Below are 22,304 nucleotides of genomic sequence, written 5' to 3' on the forward strand. Positions count from 1 at the left end.
GACAGATCACATTCCCTGAACAGGTTTCAAAGGGCAGAAGCTTAATATTGTTTTAGATGTGAGTACTCCATAGTTGATGGGAAGCGGGTGGCACTGTGGGTTAAACCACGGAGCCTAGGACTTGCCGATCGAAGGTCAGTGGTTCGATTCCCCATGACGGGGTGAGTTCCTGTTGCCCAGTCCCTGTTCCTGCCAACCTAGCAGTTTGAAAGCACATCAAAAAGTACAAGTAGATAAATAGGTACCTGTCCGCCGGGAAGGTAAACGGCGTTTCCATGCGCTGCTCTGGTTTGCCAGAAGCGGCTTAGTCATGCTGGCCACATGACCCAGAAGCTGTACGCCGGCTCCCTTGGCCAATAAAGCGAGATGAGTGCCGCAGCCCCAGAGTCGGTCACGATTGGACCTAATGGTCAGGGGTCCCTTTACCTTTACCTTACTCCATAGTTGACTGAAAAAGTCAACCTGTGCTGTCAGGCTTACAGTCTAGAAATACATGACACAAAATGAAAATGGAATGGAAGTGGGGAGAAAATAAGCAAGCTACAAGTTTTTAGTTACAAGTTGTTCTAATGACCAGATGGCGAGCGGATGTGTTAAGAAATTGCTGCTCTCACATATAACTAAGGAATGGATCTGCATTCCTACTCTTGCTTTTGCTGGAGCCTGATGTAATGGCTGCTGCCAGGTGACTGTCAATGGAGGACAGAGCCTGGCTTCTCAGCAGAATTGGTTGTGGCCCAGCATCCTTTCTTTTCCTTCCCCTGTTGTAGCCTGATATTAATGGCTGCTGCCAAGTGACAGTTGAACTGTAGAATGAGCTGTCATTCAAAACACCTGAAGGGCACCAGGGTGGGAATGGCTGTAGTAAGGGCATACACAGTTATCTGAATAATGCAGTGACAAGTTACAGAGGAAATGGTAGAATTAAATTTTCTCAAGCAACTTCATTCAAACTAATTGTAAGTGCTTGTCCTACACACAAAGTAAACTTGGGGGGGGAATTAAATTTGAACAATTGCCAGCAATTGTGTTTAATATTGTGCTTTTTCTGTTGCTTCATTTCAGGTTACTATTTAATAGCCAGTGTAGAAGTATAAAACAGGTGTGAAATGAAGACTAGATTGAAGTAAGCCATAACCAGTGATAAGGTGCAGAGAACTATGTTAGTCTGTAGCAGTAAGAAGTTATAATAACAAAGTGTGGCACTATGAGGCATGGGTAGGGAACTGTTTCCAGCTGGCAGAATGGCTGCTAAGATTGTCTAACCCCTGTGGGCCATTTTGGCATTCTGTCAGGTGGCACATTTTCCTTTGCCCTTGCAGTTTGAAATCAAAACATACGGCTAAAGGCAAAGAACTTAACAAGTACTGCTGATCAGGTGGCAGGTAGGCAGGAAAATGGCCTTCTGGCCAAAATGAACCCTATTTAGGCCCACAGGTCAGAAGTTCCCCACCACTGCTATAAGGCATGTTGACTAGTTTGTGGCACACATAATTTTCCTCAAGCAGGGGAAGGTTTCATAAGATTCATTCACATATATGCCACTTTCCACCTTCTGATAAGATGTGTATACACACATGCATATACGTGCACACACACGTGTATATGAGTTAAGGTATGTAAGAATATGACAACACCAGCACCCTTGTATTTCAGTTTTTCATTTGTGCATGTTCTACCTTTTGGTTGTTTTTTATGCCATGCTCTTTAATATACCCCTATTGGTTTTCAGTGTATACATTTTTCTGTATGCACTTCTTCTTCTTCAAACTCATCACATATTGTTAAAATATAAGCCAGGCCATTTCTCCCTGTTCTTCTATTTTTGAGATACCTGTCACTCACTGAATACCAGCGCTCTGCCCTTCTTAAGCAGAGGGACTGGATCATGGCCTGTATGAATTTTGAACATTGACTAAGTAGAAGGTAGCTTCCAATCTAGCCCAGTGTTGTTTGCTCTGACTGGCAGTGGCTCTATGGAGCATATGCAGAGGTTTTTCTGCACATGTTAAAAATCTCCTTTTAACTGGAAATGCCAAGGATTTGTTAGTGCCTCTTGTGGAGCCCAGTTTGGGCTTCATTTCAAACTTCAGAAACTAGTAAGTTCTGATTGTAGACCACAAATTCCTGTCAATAATTAAAGGTATAGTCATTTGATTTTGATTTTTTTTAAATCTGCCTTACCTATTTTGAAGGTGGTTGTCAACAATTTTAACAAAAAAAACAAAAAACCCCACATTATTTACAAAAATATATAATTTGGGCAATTTCATGCAAATCACTAACTGAGGTCAACCGTTTATGTTAGATGTGCTAGCGAGAGAAATCTAATGTCTGCTAACAATTAAGATTTAAGGTTAATTTGGGGCAACAGTCTGTCCATGTTATTTTGTACAATTTTGTTATTTTGTTTTTAGATCCAAATTCCTAAATACTCCAGCCCATCAAAAAGCAATCACACAGAGTTCCAATTTATTCAAATTCTTGAGTATCTAGCAAGAAATCTGAATTTGGTGACTACCTGCACAGGTCAGGTATAGCTGATTGGGTAGTTGTACCAAAAAGAAATATTTGGATAGATTACCTGGACATTTAGAAAGCATAAATAAACTAAATATTGTTGTAATGGGTTAGGAAATGCAGTATTATTCAAATATTATTGATTTTACTAACAGGTGTGTGTGTGTATATATAACACATTTTTTTATTGAAGCCCACAATTTTCTAGCAAAACTGTATATACCATGCTTTCCTTTGATCCATAAGCCATCACTGGATGTTTCCAATGCAAAAGCAGTGTCTTGTTACAAAAACTGAAGATTCCAAATGTGGAAAACAATATTTTCTCATATTGGCAAGAAAGTCAAAGGAAAGGGTTAAAAACTAATCTATCTCTCTCTCCAGAGCTCAATGCAGAAGATAATCCTGGGGCAGGGAGAGGTTCAGAGTGGAAGACATCTGGGCATGGTGCTGCATGGATATTATGTTCTGGTTGATGACCCTGTTGACAGAAATGGTTTCATTATATGGCTGTTTTGTAGATGTGATTGCCCCTGTGGAATTCTATTGCTGATATGTAACTCTGTAACAGTGACTTAATTGGTGATGGTGTCTCCATGCCTGTATGACTTTGTGAAACAGAGCTTACTGAGCTCTGACAGCGAATTCTTTTATCATTTTACCAACAAAGATAAAACAAATGAAGAAACTTTTTTTGTTAAACTAGCTTTTGAATAATGCATATTCCTTGGTTCATAGCCAAGATGCATCTATATTTGGGATGTTATTCAACTGGTGTAAATATAATGTGGTATTTTACATTGGGCTGCTTATGACTTTCTCTTTCTTGTGATCTCTGCCTCTTTTTTTACATTGTTGACGTTCAGCCTGTACTGTTCAATGTGACGTAAGTCACACTTGTTATGTTCGCAGCTAGGTAATGATTGCTTGGTATTATTTTCCAGAATTCATGGGAATTGAAAGGAAATGAGAAAAGGAGGCTTTCAGTATATCAAGGGGGGAATTTTAAGAGTGAGCACTGTGTGAAACTGCATGCGGGCTAATATTGTCAGGCTGAAGTTCTGCCAAATAAGCTGTGTTCACACTGAAAATGAAAATTTGGGGTGCAGAAAAGAGGGCAGCCTCATAGGTATTTTTTAAATTGGGTGGTAACTTGCATATAAAGCTTTAATCAAATCAGCAGCTGCTACACATACTGACAGGCACACTGTAAGCTGAATGGCTCTGGCAGACATTTTAGGCACTATATGTACCGTATTTTTTGCTCCATAGGATGCACTTTTTCTCTCCTAAAAAGTAAGGGGGAAAGTCTGTGCATCTTATGGAGCGAATGTGTGGTCCCTGGAGCCAAATCGCTGTTGCCCTGCGCTCCTGGGCTGCACTTTAGGGGTGGGGGGAGGAGCCACGGTGCTCTGCTGGCAGCCTCCGCTTTCCCCTGAAGCCCCAGCAACGTTTGCAAGCAGCAGGAAGGCTGTGTGCTCCCGGGCTGCTCTTTGGGGGTGATTGATTAATAATAGTAAAATGCTCAAATTTTAATTTTTGTGACTGCTGCCAATACTGACTTCCCAGTGATAATGAAAACAGCTGCATTATAATGGAATGTCTGTCCTTTTTCCATTCTCTTCATTATGTACCGTGGCTCGCTTTAAAGCAGCAAAGTGGACAGGAGCCACACACTTTGCTGTTTTAAATAGCTTAGTACAACATTTGAGTCAGATTTTTTTTCCCTTGTTTTCCTGCTCTAAAAGCTTTGTGCGTCTTTTGGTCAGGAGTGTCCTATGGAGTGAAAAATACGGTAAATTATGTGAAGCTATAGATTGTAGGGCTGTTTCTTGACCCATATAAACGTACTTGGCAGTCATTCCATTGTCTAGCCTGTCGCTAGAAGAGTAACCTTGCATCAACAGTCTGTGCTTAATCAACTCCATAAATAATTGCAGATGGCAGTGTTAGTACAGCATGTATTTTGAAGCCCAGAAACATGGATTTGCTATAAACCGCACAGATTAACTAAAATAGTGTGTGTGGTAGTAAATAAACTATAGTATTTATTTGGTGGCTGCATTAGTTATTTGCAGTGTTAGTGTCAGGTGCTCTGTGCACATACATTCACAAACTTTTAGTAGTGCTGGCTCCAGGGAGATCACATAATTGAAACTAAGGACTCATGGGAGGGCTTCCCCACCAGCCATTTTCCAGACATTCTGCAAGCTCTGAGGATTTGTCTTTGTTTTATTACATACTTGTGTTATATCTCCCATATCTATACTAGAAAGGACATATTACACTGTAATTGCAAACTTCTTTATAAGAAATAAAATGTGTAGAAATTGAGGTCTTTGTCCAAAATAGGAGGAGAGCCAAAAATAACAACCTTCAACCTCTCAAACCCAAATGAAACTCAACCCAGACTGCGAGAAAACCATAAAAATGGAGGCAGCCTAAGCTTAGGAACCCATGGAACTTGAGTTACTAGTGTTTATTTAAATGTCTTCCCTACACAGCATTAACAAAAGCTTAAGCAGATTCCTTTGCCTCTTATTTCTGGGATGGTCTTTCGAACAGTGTTTTTCCACTTGAAGCTGAAGACACAAGTATTTAACTTTTAGGAGGGCATAAATAAATACTTTGGCAGATCTGACTACTTTTACACATACCGTGATTGCATTCAGATTAGATTACTGCAGTGCACTCGATGTGAGGCTGCCCATAAAGAAGTTCAGAAACTACAGCTGGTGCAAAGTGCTGTGTTCAGCTTTGTGGAATATATTACTTCCGTATTATGTGAATTGCAATGGCTTCCTGTATGTGTTTAGTCGTTTAGTCGTGTCCGACTCTTCGTGACCCCATGGACCAGAGCACACCAGGCACTCTTGTCTTCCACTGCCTCCCGCAGTTTGGTCAGGCACAATTTGTATCCAGGCACAATTCAAAGTTCTGGTTATAACCTAGAAAGCCCAAAATGGTTTGGGACCAAGATATTTGAAGGACCTCTTCTCCCAACATAAGTTCAACATAAAGAGGCCTTGTTCCACGCCCCTTTGACTTCAGAAGGTTGGTTGGGACTTATTGTTAGCAGGGGGAACTCCCTCCATTGGGAAGCCAGGTTAGCTCACTCTTTTGACATTCCTGCTTCACCAGACATTTTGTTTGTTTTAATTCCACTACCAATGTGGTTTGTAGTGTTGCTTCTGTTTCTTTTATCTCTCTGTTATTAACTGTATCTTATTGCAGTGATCTTAGAGCATATTATCTCTTTAAACAGAGGTTTGCCATGGACACTTTTGTTGAGATTCCTGTATTGCAGGTGGTTGGTCTAGATGACTCTGAGTCCCTTTCAACTGTAGTTCTCTGATTCTATGGTTGAGCAGCGATTCAAACCAAAGGCTCTTCGGTCTTTACGTTTAGCAAAAGGAATTACGTAAACTCATCCACCAAAAGGCCCATTATTATTTTGGTTAATTTTGGGGTTGTGCGTGTTCTTTCCTACTAGAATATGCAGATAATATATAGATAATATATAGATATGTATTTGCAAAATTGAACTGACTGGAAACAGATCCTACTAGGGTAAGGGTTGATTAGAAGTTTGTTCAACCTTTTGAATGGCAGAATTATATATAGAATATGCAGTGCTTAAGCTTTTACAAGGAGAAATTCAATAATGAAAGAAGGAAATTGAGGTGAAACATAACTAATATTAGGTTAACATATTAGAGGCATCTCTGTGTGAAAAAAATTTCCAGTCCTGCACACAGTTACCTGAGAGTAAGTCCCATTTAAATCATGGGTAGTCATGCATTGGATTTCACTGTTGTTAAGGTTGTAGATACTCATCACTAAGAGTATTTTAAATCAGATCTGACAAATCCCCAGTGAATGTACATTATGGGGCGGTCCCAAATTGATATGGAGATGCACTGGAAGAACTAATGTCTTTTCATTCTTTAATGGCTAGGATTCTTCTCGCCCACAGGCAAATAAGCAATTGCTTTAACTGTTCACCCATGCTCTGGTGAGCGATTTTGCCATACTCCATGGCTTTGTTTTGGTTTTATGTTATTTTTTCTCCATGGTTTTCTTCATAAGTCTTTTTAATTTGTTCTCAGTGTTATCTTATGAAACTTAGAGCTCATTCTACTAATAAAAATATTTTGTTATTAAGCTGTTAAAACATGTTTTATTTAAAAATCAATGCAGAAAGTTTTAATATCAGTTTTGGCCCCCACTTCCCTCTGTGTCTCGTTGTGGAGCTGGGCTTTGTGTAAGCTCACCACATGCACAAATAACTAAAATAAATTGTTTTCATCCTTTTCTTACTCATTGTGCAAGGAATTTAAATCAATAATGTCTGCCTTCTTTCTAGCTTACTGGTGCGTATATAAATGCAGCTGTATTATTTTGCACAGTATCGTAAATTGGAGCCCTGGCATGAAAGAAAAATGAACAAAAGTGAAACAGAATTGTACTCTGTGATAATAATAAAATATAACTCTAAGCTCAATTAAAACTGGCTGGACCAAGACCATCTTGGTCCACATATGAAGTTTGTGAATGATAGGCATCTTATTTGCCAGAGGGAAAGCTCCAGAATGCTTGGTGTTGGCAGGGCAGTAGCTTCTGTTTTAACATGATAACATGACTATTGCTGTTGGGGCAGATTAGCACTCAACCCTCTCAAAGATAATAGAATTCACATTAATCTCCATCTCCTCTGTGTCTTTTTGAGTCTTGCCTCTTGCATGAAGTCTGATTATATTACTATGCAATTTGTAGGTTCCCCCGTAACTCACTACTGCTTTGAAGATCCCAGCTATTTTCCAGTATGGGATCTTGCAAGTCAGAGGCAGATCTAGAATTATGAAATGATATTGCAGTGGGGATTAAATTTGCTTTGATTTCTTAGTTAGGCCCTGACCTATGTGTAGTATATGATAGTGGTAGGTTTGTTGGGATGAGGGGGGAGGGCTGCTATTCTTTGTGTTGTAGGAAACATGGCGTAGCTGGAGCTGATTTTGAAGCTCCCAACACAGGAACGGTGACAGGCTTGCAAATGGAAATGGAAACTAAAAAGTGTTGTTGTTGTTTTAAATAAATTCTGATTAAAAATGTGTATTGGCAGGGATGTACCTACCAGATGCTTACTTTAACAAATAATCAGCCTATCATCCACCACTTGGGGGCTTTTCTATAAAATAAAAAGTGATAATTGCAATATAATAAAACAGTTTCAATAGACGTAAAAGCTTTGTTTGGTGAAAACTAAACAGGTTCCAAGGAAGTATATATTTAAAGAAGTGTCTTTGAATTCTGAAACCATCTGTAATAAATATTGCAAAAACCAAACAAATAGTTTAACACAGTGGGTGTCAAATCTCCAGTTCTGAGGCCCAAAGTCTGTTTCTTGCAGAGCAGGCTCCAGAAGGCTTTAACCTCTGATGATGGGTGGAGGGAGATGAAGCTGCCTGAAGCTGTTAGGGAAAACAGCACATGAAAAAATGGAAAGCACAGTGAGAGGAAAGGGAGATAAATGTTGGTTTCCTATACTGCTACTAGTTATATATGTTATTTCCCAGTGGGAAGGAATACTGCTAACAATAAAATAGAATAATAGAATTTCTAAGTTGGAAGGGATCCCGAGGTTCATCTAGTCCAACCCTGCAATGCAGGAATCTCAACTAGATCACAGCAGGCCTCAGCCTGCCCCAGAATAGTGATCAATAGGCTGGGCCTAGCTTGAAATATAACCCCTGCTTTTCAGTTGCTGTCCAATATGCTATTCCCCACCCAGGCCCAGAACAGGGTTCTCTTTTGACAGTAAATATTTACTTACTTATATTTAAACATTTACATGTATAATCCATACTATCTATCTATCGTATGGATACCACCCTTCATCTGAGGATCACAGCATGATTTGCAATATAAAAATACAAAAATATGTAATATAGTAACAAAGAAAACCAATAACACACACACACACACACACACACACACAAAGAGAGAGACAGAGAGAGAGGCCATAGATTGTTTAAATAGCCAAAGATCTGGTTGTAGAGGAACATTTTCGTCAGGTGCCTAAACATATGTAATGAAGGCGCCAGGTGAGTCTCCCTGGGGAGAGCATTATACAAATGAGGAGCCACCACAGAAAAGGCCCATTCTCATGTTGCCACCCTTTGGACGTCTCATTTAGGTGGAACATGAAGAAGGGCCTCAGGTGATGATTGCAGTGTTTGGGTCAGTTCATATGGGGTGAGGCAGTCTTGAGCCATTAAAGCTTTATAGATCAAAGCCAGCACTTTGAATTGGGCCCAGAAATAGTCCGGCTGCAGTCCGACCAGGATTGGTATTATGTGCACAAACCATCTTGCCCCGGTTAGCAACCTGGCTGTCAATACTGTCCCACTTAAACAGGACAACTGAAAAAGTCTCCAGTCCTAGCACATGGGACTGCATAGCTGATAAGATTTCAAAACTATTCAGTATTGTATTTAGCATTTCTTCTGCTTTAGGGAGCTAAAAGGTACCAAAGGTTCCTATTCAAAAAGGAAGAACACTTAGAGAAGTTTATCTGTTGACAAGACAAATAGAATCAGGGTGTAAGTATAGCAAATAATCAAAGTGTTAGGAATCACTAGGTTGTTCTTTAGTTATTGTAATCTGCATGGTACTATTGTGGTACCATTTACAGTTGACAGTGGCAATACTGTACTGTAAATGTTTTAATTATTGTCATAAGATGCTAGTGTACCTTGTTTTTATTTCCTTTTTTACATTAATGTAAAATATTAGTGTACATGGTTTGGAATCCATGGCTGGATTTTGGCTCTCTGTGAGGATCTGTCTGAAATATCCTTCCTTTGGCACCTTGATATATGACCGTCCCGGTTGCATAATGCCTTCAAGGTGCTGTGGGGAAGCAGTCTTTTCCTTCCTCTGCGGCGTTTTCTCTGATGTGGTTCAGGTTATTAGCTATATGTATTACGTAAGTTTTCAAAGCTGGCTGTGAATGTCTTTGTGATAGTTTAATAAAGATTGAGATCTGTAGTGGTTAATAGGACTAGACAAATAAATACTCCCAGATAAAGAGAACAGTGCTTGAAAAACTATGAAAGACTGACCCAAGTATATCTACAGAATGGGGTATGAGTAGTGCTAAGCAAATGGAGCTGGCAGCTGTGGTTGGGTTGCAAGCCTAGCCTTGCTTGTGGCACTTTGGAACACAAACTTTTACTACGTTTGAAAAAGTTTAATAAGTTTGTCTCTGACTTCAATGACTTTGGGAGTAATTGTGGGTTTTATGGTACATGAGCACATATGTTCCTAGTATGGCACCAGCAAGTCATCACTAGTCAAGAAAGGATTTACTCAAGGATATTAATCCTTTTCAGGATCCGTACAGAATATACTTTGGCATTTTGAATTTAATTTTTTAGAAAATTTTACAGACAAGCTAGGGGAATACATCTTTATGTATTGTGCTAGATATTTTGTGTCAGTGTAGACATTTTGAATGTATAATAGGATGTGGTGTTAATGGCTTTTTTTCCTTTGTTGGTTTTAGCTCCTCAAATAGAAGGATATTCGCAGTTGTATGGGCATTAAATAATGAAAGCACATAACATAATGGTTGTATCCAATGGTGGCTTTTCACTAGTACCCGACTCACACAAGGCAGAGAACCCAATTTCCTCCCAAAATCTGAATTTCTGTTGTACAGTGATGCTCCCCTCTCTGTTATTTCTGGAATATTTGTATTATAGGTGGGACACTATCCAGGGCAAAATCTAAAATGAAAATTTAACTTCAGTTCTATTCACTACCTACATATGCCGTTCAGTATTGTCTCAAACAATGAAAATGTCTGTCATATATAGATTCTGCTAAGACATCCTCAAAGAATGACCTCTCTCTTGAATAGTGCTCCTTCCTGCACATGCAGTCAGGCTTTTCAATGCATTTGGGGAAAAGTTATGCTGTGATACCTTAGCTGGCCTTCAGCTTTATTAAAGATGGTGGTTTAAATATTTATACAGGTTAAGATGGAGCCCATATAATCAGAAGTGCAGTTGCTGTGGTAACTGTGATCCTGAGAGATTGCTTTGCTTTCTTACTACTTTAAATCTTAAGAAAGAAAGAAACCTATGATTTGTTAATTTGTGTTGGTGTTGATAACTCAGGATCAGGTTTAAATCCAAACCTTTAAAGGTATAGAGTGGCTCCAACTGCTTCGCTGAAAGAACAACCATTTTACAAAAGGTATATAAGTAACAGGTTACAATTATTATGTGGCCAATATTCTTTTTGTATTTGTCAATAAAACCTTGAAAGGAGAGGAATTAAGGCAGAAATTAATGCCCCCAATAGCTGCAATTATAAAGGTTGTGATATGTAGCCCCTAAGAGTTTAGTTTGGTAACTTGGGAGTTTTTGGTGATAAAATGGCAGACACAAAATCCAGTTTGTTTGACTCACATAGCAAGTGGCTGTTTAAAAGTACTTCATTCTCCTCAGGCCTAGCAGAAACATTAGCTGCTCAACCACAATGCTTTTTCTTAGAATGTAAAGACATATCCATTGTTTGTGAGAGAGGACGAGCAATTAGAAAATGAACTTGGGAAACAATGTTGCGCCTGTGATAGAGAAATGTCAAGTGCCTCCATTCCCACACTGGCTGGTAGAAATTTGTGGTAATTTGGTTAGACTTGCTCTGCAAATAGTAACTTCACAAGGCATGTAGATCTGTCATGCAACAGAAAAACAATCTGACAAGAGATTCTTTGTTGCTACTTACCTCCATCTTTTTTGGAAAGTTCAAGTTTAAAATAGCATATGAGATCCCCTTCTTTACCTTTCTTGGTGTCTAAAGTCCTATAATTGCAGGGAACATATTAGGTGCTCAATGCTATCACATTCTTATTTGTTTAATATTACTTTCCCCCTGTTGCTGCTCTTAACTATTTGAGGAAAAACAATTGATAAAAGGTGACACAGCTGACATACAGGATTAGCTTGATTCTTTTTCTTTCTTCACAGGCCTCCAGAACTAGCATCCAAGTATGCTAACATCTCAGAGGGGGTTTGCAAGCCTGGATATGCATCTGCACTCATGACTGCCATCTTCCCAAAGTAAGTTACCTGTGCCTTCAGGTTTGTGCATTACAGACCTTTACTCCTACCATAATATTTTCCCCTGTTTGTGGTACGATGATGATGACGATGATTAAGGTAATATCGTAATTTAGAGATTTGGGGGACTATATTCTTAGTGATTTCTAAATTATCAGGGGCGTATGTTACAGTAACATAAAATAAGCTAGTTTTGTGAATCCATAATCAAAGCCACTTAACACATTTTGAAAGATTTAAAACATCATCTCCTCATGTCATTAAAAGTTACTACCTAATTTATGGGCCAAATCAACATATTTCATAATCTAAAACTGTACCTTGAAACAGGAGGACAAACAGTACCGATTAATTCCAAAATATAAATATCACTAGTCATACATGCATAATTTCTTATCATATTTGCCATCCTTTACAGCATTTAATAATATGCAACTGTGTCTGAATATTCATGTATTGTTTCTCTTCCTTTCCCATTTCCCTTTTTTATGCATTCCATCTTTTTAGATTGCTTAGAATTGCACTGATAAAGATAGGTTGATTTGTGCTCACAAGACTGACCCTCCCAGCAGGCAGAGTGAGGGAACCGCCCCAAGTACCTAATTTGTAGGTGTTATGAAAGGCTAGTTACTTACCGTAATCTTTTTTGTATGCTAACTGCTAGTGAAGGGGAGATGTGCTTGTGGGTGCCAAATGACTTTGAATTGAAGAGGAGCTGCCTTGTCCACCATCCAGTCCATTTTAGGTTCTTAGAAGCATATATGATTCTTCACTTGATTTTGCAGTCATCAAGTAGTTTGTATATGCGTGTGTGTGTCTGCCTTGCTTATAAAGAAAGCTGTTTCTTGGATAAAAATAGAACCATGTTATAGTATGATGACACTGGTGATTCTCAAATATATGTGTATATCTGACAGCATGCAAGAGATTTTAGGAGCTGAAAGGCAGAAACCAGTATTCACTGTTTGGCTTTAAATGGCTTGTTGCTGTGTCCTTGTTCATTGAAAAGATCATTCTAAATTAGAGGCCTTTGCTCATCTGAGAGTTGGATTGCTGAATAGCTTTTGACCTTTCTTTGGGAAGAGGGGTCTGGCTTTCCACAGTTAATACAAGGGCCTCCAGTCCTACGGAATATGCGTGCGGTATACAGTACACAATGCGACAAAGCCCTTCCTAACCCTGAGGATTTTCTGCTCACAAACAAGCTGCAGTTATGTACCAGTGTACAAACCCTGCTTGCCTGTCTGCCTGCCTGCCATTTTGTAGTTCACAGTTGTGTGGAAATAACAAAGAGCATTCGCATCATAAGTCAAGAGCTTCTGGTCTGCTGTTTTAAAAGGAGACAAAACATGTATAACTCATTATGAAGTTGTTCCAGTAGCATTTCTCAGTGTACGTGTGGATTTATTGAGAGATGAATTCAACAAAGTATGGGTAATGTTGGGTTTTATAATGTGACTTCAGGACTATATTCACTGTGTATCAGCAGTGAATAATGTACAGATGTGTAGGGTCAAAAGATGGTGGTCACTTTTATATCCAGTTTTCAGTATAATTCAGTAAAATGTAATCTGGTTGCTATGAAAAGGGGCTCTGGAGTTCTGTGCTAAAAAATTATATTCTGCTGTTAGGGTACACTAGACAGACTTTGGAAATGTGTGTCCAGTTCCCTGATGTGCATGGGAGATTGCAGAGTGAAATCCTGCTGGCAGTATGTGTCTGCTTTGCTGCAGTGTTAGAAACTGAAATATGAAAACTAGGAGCTAAACCTAGGTTATGGGAGCAACAATGGAATGTCTAGACACACTTCTTTTATAACAAGAATACAAAGGTGAAAATGAATGAACTGCAGCTAAAATATTTTGTTCGTTTTTCACATGGTCTAGTCCCTGCAGGGTATTATGATATATTCCCTTAAAGGATGAGCAGCGTCTATTAGCATTTGGGTTTGAGCTTTCAGAAAGGAAATCAATAGAGTAGCCACTTAGGGGTGAGTTCATATTTTCATGAGGCACTATAAGATACTTGCTTGATTGCAGGTGCCACTTCTGAGAGGTGGATGTTGCAGAATATTCTGGGAGACTGAATTTTTGAGGGCATGTTTTACACAAGATGAAACTTGCCTTGTACATTCCATGGACATTAAGGAGAGACGTAGTTTTGCCTTAGCTGTATATTGTTCCTCTTGTTCCTCTTGATGGATATGGGACAGTCTGGCACAATGGTCATTGGAGCCTCTCTGTTGTCTTACTTAGGAGTGAGAGTAGGCAGGGACACCAGGAGTCGCCCCCTGTCATGTCCCCTCATTATTCTCCCTCTGTTCTTAGTTACCTGTTCAGTTTTCAGGTTTGCTAAGGTACTGTTAGGTTGGCAGATGCTTGGAGAATGACATTGCTGAGGCACAGATGTGCCAGTTTGGCCCTGTGACTGTGGGTTCCAAGGGTTGTGGATGCCATGCAGCGTGCATGGCCCTGCCATAGACCTTGTGGATGCCCGGGCCCTTCATGGGGAATTTTGTGGGTGCTCAGGCACCCAGGGCCCCAGGGAGTTGGTATCTATGTTCAGGCATACTTTGCAGGGAGCCCATCTTTCCAGAAGGAGACCAAAATGGAGAAAGGCCCTTTCTGTCTGCACATTGCCTCACATCCATATATGGCCAAGTTCCTGTTTCTCAACTATAGATGCTGTAAGGCTGCTGCAATCTGGCTGTGACGTTTGTTCTTGATGATAGTTCAGTATGTGTTGGAAAAGACAAATGATGCTGAAATTTGTCATGGTGGGGCCTTAGTTCTGGGGGAGCTAATTTATGGTGAGCAATTATTTTAATTATTGCATTTTGGAAACTTCCATATGTATTAGGTATCACATTTAAATTAAAACCTGGAACATTTCAAAATGATATATATGAAATGTTTCTGTGTTTCTTCACACTTTGGTTTTCATTATGTGCCCGTGGCAGCTTCACAAAATGTGATTTCTTTTCCTTCAGTTCAGTTTCAGCAAGTATCTTTTTTTTTAAAAGCGTGAGGTGACAGGCTTGTTGCTTTAAAGCCCCAGTTAAGTTCAAAGGCTCCAGTTGTCCTTGCAAATTAACTCAACTCTTCTCCACTGAGATAGCAGTATCTGCTGTATATATTAATTCTTTCAGTTAATATAAAATGTTCAGCTTAATACTATCGCCTCTTTTACCAAAGCCTTAGTAATTTTAAAAGGGAGGGAGGGTGTGTCCATTCATTAATTAGTCTGTTTTGACAGTTTTATACTGATTATGTTGCATAGTAATCTTCTTTGCATGACCCTTGCTCCCTCCCTCCTTTTGTGATTCTAGGACTCATTTCTTGTGCGTTTCTGCCTTCTGCAGCATAGAAGGATTTAATTAACAGCGATGCCTCCTCTAGTAATTAGTTCACGGTATTCTTATTTGATGACTATACTAGTGAAAGAGCCAAGGAATATGAAATACTCTCTTTCCAGGTTGATGAATTAGTGGAGATTTACAGTTTTACTGGTTGAGAGTTCCTGGTTCTCAAAAAAGGGGAAACAGACACAGTACCTGTTTATATCAGCCAACTAATGCTTAAAATGCTAGAAAAATACTTTTCAGTTGCATAATACTCTCTATTAGGATGATAAACAACCATTGATATTAATGATCATGGTGTTGTTGTTTTATCTAGTCTTTTTTACTCAGCAGTGCTGGCAGACTATTTAATACCAAGCTAGAGAAAATAATTGAAGCATACATTTAACTAGAAGACAAATAGTCCATGTTGTTAAGGATTCACGTTTGCAGAAGTCAAACCCCGACTTAGCCATGAAGTTTACTGGGAAGTATGACCCAGTCACACTGACACTCACACAGCACACAAATGAAATATCGCTGCATTTGCATGACTATTACACGAGAACGCACCCAACAACTACCATCTAGATCTTATCTATCTCCCTAGACTGAAACATAAAAATCATAGGAAGCAAAAATCTGAGACTTTTATTATTCAGTCCATAGAGACAGATGTGTTCTGTGATTTGATGGCAGTTAGGGGCTGATCCAGTGTTTAAAAAAAGAAAGTTATGCACATTCAATCTAGTTGATAGGAGTAGCACAGATCACTGCTGAAGAATGACTTAAATATAGCCAGGAAGAGGATAAAGGAAATTTGGGGGTGGGGTAAAAACAATAGCAGCTACTGCAGGTACCAAGTGGATCGTGGATTCATTATTTCTTCCTCCTGTAATAAGAGCATAAGAAAAATTATACTGGGTCTGGCCAAAGGCCTATCTAGTCCTGTTCTCACAATGGCCAACCAGATGCCTATGGGAAGACTGAAAACAAGATTTGAGTGCAATAGTGCTCTCCCTACTTATGATTCCCAGTAATTTTTATTCAGAGGTACACTTCCTCTAACACTTCCTCTAACATATTAGTAGCCATGAATTTGTCTAATACACTTTAATAGCCATGTAATCATCAGCAACCATCATCATGTCTTCAGCTTCTGGTTTATTGAACACCACCACCATGAGTCCTAAATATTGATGCAGTGGAAAAGATATGATTCGCTCTTGCTATTGAGAGAGACACCCTGCAGCTTTGTGTTATTATCTGCTGCACACTTGCAGTAGTTCCTCAATCATTTTCTCTCCCCCTCTCCAAACAATAAGTTAATTAGTTGGGCTGGAATTAAGCATTACTCTAATGTGATTTTTCCATCAATACATGCATTTCTGCTTGCCTGGTGGAATGATCTCCCCTCTCTTCCCCTGTGCTTTCTTCTGGAGGTTCTCTTGACCCCCAGAGCCGGTGTGGAGGAGGGAACCTCTATTGCTCTAACGCCTACTGGTGCAACTATTGAATTGAATCGAATCTGGCCCTAAATAAAACAAAACATCTTTCAAGTTGATTAGCCCATCCTAGATTAATGAGTGGCATATCATTTTACTCCTCATAACTTTTTATCATGCTGAAGTGTTGAGGCTGCTGTTGCCACAAAACAATGTGGGTGGGCAAATGAGGAATAATCCTCCCTGTTCCATCCTCCCCACTCTGTGCCGAAGAGGCCTGGTGAGCCCAGTTCTGCTGCTGCCTACAAGCAAAAGTAAGTGGGTGGACAGGCTAGGAAGAGGAAGCCCAGACAAATGGAGAATGTCTTCCATTTCCCATCCACTGCCACTTCCTCACAGAATACCCTCCCTCCCCTTATCTGATTAAGATCCAAAATAGAAGGTAGGACATCCAGTCAGAAGTCAATGGCAGAAGCAAGCGTGCTTGCATTAAAAGAGGTGAGCAAGTCCAAACAAAGTAATGAGGGACTGCTTGCAGTGGAAGGAAGAAAAGAAGTCCCTTCTCTCTTGTTTGAAATTAAGGGACTTTCCATAGGTGCCAGAGGGGAGTCTATGGACACACTTGTGCCTGTGGTTGCCACAATGGCACTCCCTCTCCAGCCAATTAGACCTCCTCCCAAGCATCTTACTTTCCATTTTGACTTGTCTTTTTACTCAGCACTCAGAACCTATTAAGCAGTTGGAAAGCTATGATTCTAGCCATACACAGTGGAAAATGCTTATAACGCAAATTAATGGAATCTATTATTTTGTTCAGTATTGGGGTGTAAATGAAGGGTTTTTTAGTATAAACATTACAAACTCTATGAATAGGTGCAGGACATCTAATATCTGGAGAAAGTTGTTTACAGGTTGCAGTTGGGAGGCTTCTTATGCTAAGCTCTCTGGAGATTGAACAATGCTTTTTCTTTGAAAATGTTACAGCGTTTGGATATGGATGTTCTCAGAAGTGCCTACTATGGGCTTTGTTTAGTCTGGAGAGCATATACCACAGCAGAAACCATTAAGGGAGTCTCCAGTTTTATTGGGCTTTCCACTGACACTTGTGGTCATAACTGAGAAATTTGCAAATAACAGTGACAGAATGCTGATGGCTACCTTAGACTGAAGTCATAACTTGGAATGGAATTTTCTCGGCTCCTGAGCCATTGTCTTCTTGTACTGAAGTTTAATACAGGCACATTTCCTCCCTTTTCTGTGCTTAATGCTACTTAATCTCTGTGTTCAGTCAAACTAATCACATTAAATCCCCAGATGAAAGATGCAATTATAGCTGGACATGTTCAAAATATGTTCTGTTGTGTTATGGTAAATGGAAGTTCAGAGCACCACAAAATCCCATGCTGCTGTTCTAAAGTGTTGTGAACTGCTTACCAACATTTCATCACACCCAGTTTATTCCTTGTTCCTAGGTTTTCCATAATTATTTTGTGATTTCAAACGAGGCCTGCAAAGAGTTTGCCCGAGGCTTGAGGCGGGAGTCTTGTGCATGACAGCGTAAGACCAGCAAGCCCCTAGCAGTACCCCCACCCAACCCTGGCCAGCTTAGCCCTCTAAGGCCGGGGGCTACCCCCCCCCCCGGCTTGGGCCTGTGTCAAACTGTTCCTGAAAAGACTAGGAAACTTGACAAGGAAAAGACAGCAATTCTATGAACATTTACCTGAGAGCTAGTCCCATTGAATACAGTGCGACTTCCTTCCGAGTAAATATTCACATGGTGCAAGCAGGTATTGACTGATTAATAGAACAGAGCACCGCGTTACACAAACCAGGTCATATTTTTTTTTACAATCTGTTTTGTCAATCTTGTGTTAGGAGTAAGATTCATACACATAATCTCAGTAATAGTGTTCATGCCCATATTACAGAAAGAGGGCTGAGCCTGAGGGTAATGACTTGCTCAAGGGCTCAGTGAATTCAAGACTCAGGTGAGATTTAAATTTCCTGGGTATTAAGCCATTATTTTGAACAGCAACTTCTACTCAACATCTAAACACATGGTTATTCTCACTTGAAGAGTGATCATGCCCTGTAGTTTACATCACTTGTGGTATACCATGCTTTGTTTGTGAGAGTGAGGAACATAACTGGAGACAAGGCCAGGATCAGCAGAACTGATAAAAATAGCACAAAATATACTCAGAGGGGAATCTGCCTGTTTATTTCTAGAGCCTAGACTTTTGCCTAGTGGTGAGAGTATCTAGACAATAAAACTTCTAGGTTTGTTCAGCACATTTCCATGTTAGTTCCAGAGAAAGAGAGAGAAAATTAGGCAAAGTGTTCAACTCTTTTTGTGGAATACAGAGGGGTTTTGGATTCGTGGCTTATTTTGACACTGATCAATTTTAATTAGAATGGAGGGGAAAGATAGCTATTGCCTGTAAGAAAAGACTATAAAAATCTACACACATATCAGAAAATGTTGCTTTGCATATAGCTGAAATGTTTAGCTGCTCTTCTAAGAAAGAGATGTTCTTAGAATCCCAGACTTGGAAGTCTGTACCTGTAATTTGACTTTCCATTGCAGAGACTTGAAATGTTGCATTTAGTTATTTAAAATATTTATATCCTGCCTTTTGTGGCTAACAGGTTTGCTTGTTTCTTTTTACTTTTACATAAGTATCAGTTAGTAGAAATAAATTAAAATAGCCTAAAATTCTAAATTCAAATAAACAATTCCAAATTATAAAAGGAGATACCTATCCGTAAAATAGTAGTTGCCAGTAAAGACAGCACAATAGACACTCAAATCTTAAGAGAAATTCTCTTAGCATGGCACCTCAAGATCAACAAAGCAAGCACCAAGCATGTATCTGTGGGGGGAGCATTCCACAAGTAGTACACCACTACATTTCGGCCAATCTAGCAGTTTGAAAGCACATCAGTGCAAGTAGATAAATAGGTACTGCTGCGACGGGAAGGTAGATGGCATTTCCATGTGCTCTGGTTTCCATCACAGTATTCTGTTGTGCCAGAAGTGATTTAGTTATGCTGGCCACATGACCCGGAAAGCTGTCTCTGAACAAACGCTGGCTCCCTCAGCCTGAAGTGAGATGAGCACTGTACCCCAAAGTCACCTTTGACTGTACTTAACTGTCCAGGGGTGCTTTACTTTCTCCTTTACCTTACACCACTACAGATGGCCCATTATTTGGTCGCCCCCTCCCCTTTAACCTCTGAATGCAAAGGTACCTGAAATAGCTAGTTGGTGTTCTTTGTCTTGGGAGACAGTGGGAGAGTGTCCTTTGGAGGTTAAGTCAAACTGTTGGAAGGTTACAGCACCTGCTGTGGCTGTAGAGACTGATACGGGACGGATATGTTTTGTTGCAGCTGGAGCAGATGAAGGTGTCTGGTGCTGGTACTGGTGATGCTGCAGATGCACCATGGCATCATTCCTCCTCTATGCTATGGATGTACAACCTGACTGTCTCTAGGCACTGCGGTTGTTTGTCAGCCTTCGTGTCACATTTGCATGCATCTTTGTAATGCAAGGTTGGTCTGTCAATTGGCCTGGTGCCTTAAGCCACATCCTCAGGACCTCTGAATATCATCTGGAAAAGTGGGCAGGTTCATATGGGAACAAAGGGTGATATTCACCTAACCAGCCCTGTCAGTGGAAGCCTTTGCAATGACTTTTGCTTGCACTAAGGAGCTTCCCCCATCTCTGAACTCCATGCCCCCAGAATTGACTTGGGAGGGTTCTGGAAAGCCTCCATAACAGAGTGTTTTGGGGGAGGCAAGGGGGAATTGTTGCATCTGGCAATGCTTGCACAGATGGAAGCATTAGTAGAGCATAATGTTGAATTCCACCTAGTCCTTTTTACAGTGAATATGAATTCATTTCCTACTGTATCCAAAACGTTGTGATTCTAATGATCTCATATCTACTTCAGTAATTATGACTTGATTTTGAAATCCAGTTTCTTGTTGTATATAATGGTTTTTCCTATGACACAGGTGATGGAATATTTCACAGTGATGGAATATTAAGTAATGAAAGCTTTCTAGGATGAAGAATATCAGGTAAATGAGAAGAAATACTTCTAGAGATCTCCAGAGGGCAAATGAAATACAAGAGTTCCTGTTTTATGAGTTGTAAAACTACAAGGGGAGAAATCCCAGGTAACACAAACAGATAATACAAATTGCTGGTGATAGCAAAGACAAAGCCTAGAGGTTTGGGTCGTCTTTGGGTTTGTGATAATTCACCTGGTACTATTCCCCCCCCCCATTATCTACTTACAGTGTACAAATGAATAAAAGCGAATGATGTTGGGATATTGTTTTCACAATGTGGTATACATGCCTTTGGAGAGTATGCAGTATAATGTGCCGACAGGGTTGTTTTGTCCCTTAGTCTGAAGTGTAAGATGATGCCTTAGAACCTAGTGTAAGGCAAGAGTTGGCTTGAGTCATGGTTTGTTTTGTTGGATCTGTACCCTGCTGTCCCCAAGAACTTTTTTGAATTTATCTGGGGCAAGGCCACATAGATTAATATGCTCTGATGAAGAGAGACATTCTAAGGAGAATAGCAGCTGGTTGAATGTTATATTTTCAGAACAATTGATTTGATTGAATTGATTTATTATACTTCTGTATAATGTATTTATTATACTTTCATTCAAATGAATCCTAAAGCAGCTTACAAACAATAAATAAGAATAGCATGATAAAACATAATAGAATATCACAAATACAGCATAAATCATATAGAATAATTAACAAATCATCTGTGAAATCAATACAGCGTTATTAACAACATTAACAAAATAGCCAAAAAATAAACTAAGCACTGTTAAATTCATATGCACACACCCCCATGACTCATAATTGTTCACTGTTCAGCTCATTAAAATACACATCCACATAATGCCCGTGACAGCAACTCCCTTCTGAAGGTTTTTCAGGCTGGAGGTGGGGCAGCACAGGTGAAACCAGCCACCCCCTAATGACAAACAGTCTCTCTTCCCTCACAGTTCTTACTCTGGAAACAGCTCCCTTATGAGAGCTCCTAGGGCTGTAGGGTGGGGCAAGGCAGGTGGAAAAAGCCATTACCTGCTGGCCATTGGCCAACAGAAAGCAGTCCGTGGAAAAACCAATTTGTTCTGATACAGCGCTAAACTGGGTTTTCCTAGGGGAAGGTGGTGGGGCAAATGGAAGTGTGGATGAGCCCTCAGGTGTGTTTATAGCTCCCTGACCAAAGGAGCTCTTCATTATCTCACTAATGCCTCTGATCCCAAACTTCTTCAGAAGATATGAAGGAAACATGTGGTGATCATCCCAGAAACACCTCAGTGACCTGGTAGCAGTTCATGTAATTTTTTAAAATTAAGACTGTTCATTATATTGTTGCATTCTTATGGTTAGTGAATACTCAATGTGTACTCCATAAAGCAGAGCTGACCACTGCAGATTTGAGCAGAGGGAAAACATAATTTCACTCTTTTTCCTTTCTTGCATTCAGCTCTCCTTGCAGACTTGTGTTTACCCATTAATCTCCACCCAAAGACTTTTATTCCCTTGTGCTTACTGATCCTGTAATTTCATATGATGTAAGGCTAATATACATTTCAAAATAATTGTATTTGCAGGATGGGCTTAAGCTTTAAAGTAACACATTTTTTCCTTTGATATTTGCTTTCTCCTTCTAGTCTAGGTTCAGCAACGGTATAAAAAGTATGGGGAAAGCTTATAAGTAAACAATAACAGAAGCAGGACACTTCCCTGGTTAGAGAAGCTGGCTGACCTGTTCATTGAGTTTTATTGTTCCAAAATCCCTGCCTGTGAAGATTTTTAATCTAGGAGAAT

The 22,304-nt window shown here is 39.8% G+C and overlaps 1 protein-coding gene across 13 annotated transcripts in view; it reads left to right on the forward strand.

The window, feature by feature from the left end:
• The window catches only part of ST3GAL3 (ST3 beta-galactoside alpha-2,3-sialyltransferase 3), a 178,999-nt gene that overhangs the window by 56,066 nt on the left and 100,629 nt on the right, over positions 1–22,304 (forward strand). For 10 of the 13 annotated variants that reach the window (XR_014512600.1, XR_014512601.1, XR_014512602.1 and 7 more), the window contains one exon: positions 11,559–11,651. Coding sequence is in view for 10 of the 13 variants with exons in the window: in XM_083446108.1 (XP_083302234.1) it covers positions 11,559–11,651 (93 nt within the window). In the remaining 3 variants the exon portion in view is untranslated. Of the gene's footprint in view, positions 1–867; positions 960–1,065; positions 1,127–11,558; positions 11,652–22,304 lie in introns of those variants that run through there. The other 3 variants (XM_083446104.1, XM_083446105.1, XM_083446106.1) reach the window with 2 other exon arrangements.

This window comes from Podarcis tiliguerta (assembly GCF_965153285.1).
Source record: "Podarcis tiliguerta genome assembly, chromosome: 6".
Lineage (NCBI taxonomy): Eukaryota > Metazoa > Chordata > Lepidosauria > Squamata > Lacertidae > Podarcis > Podarcis tiliguerta.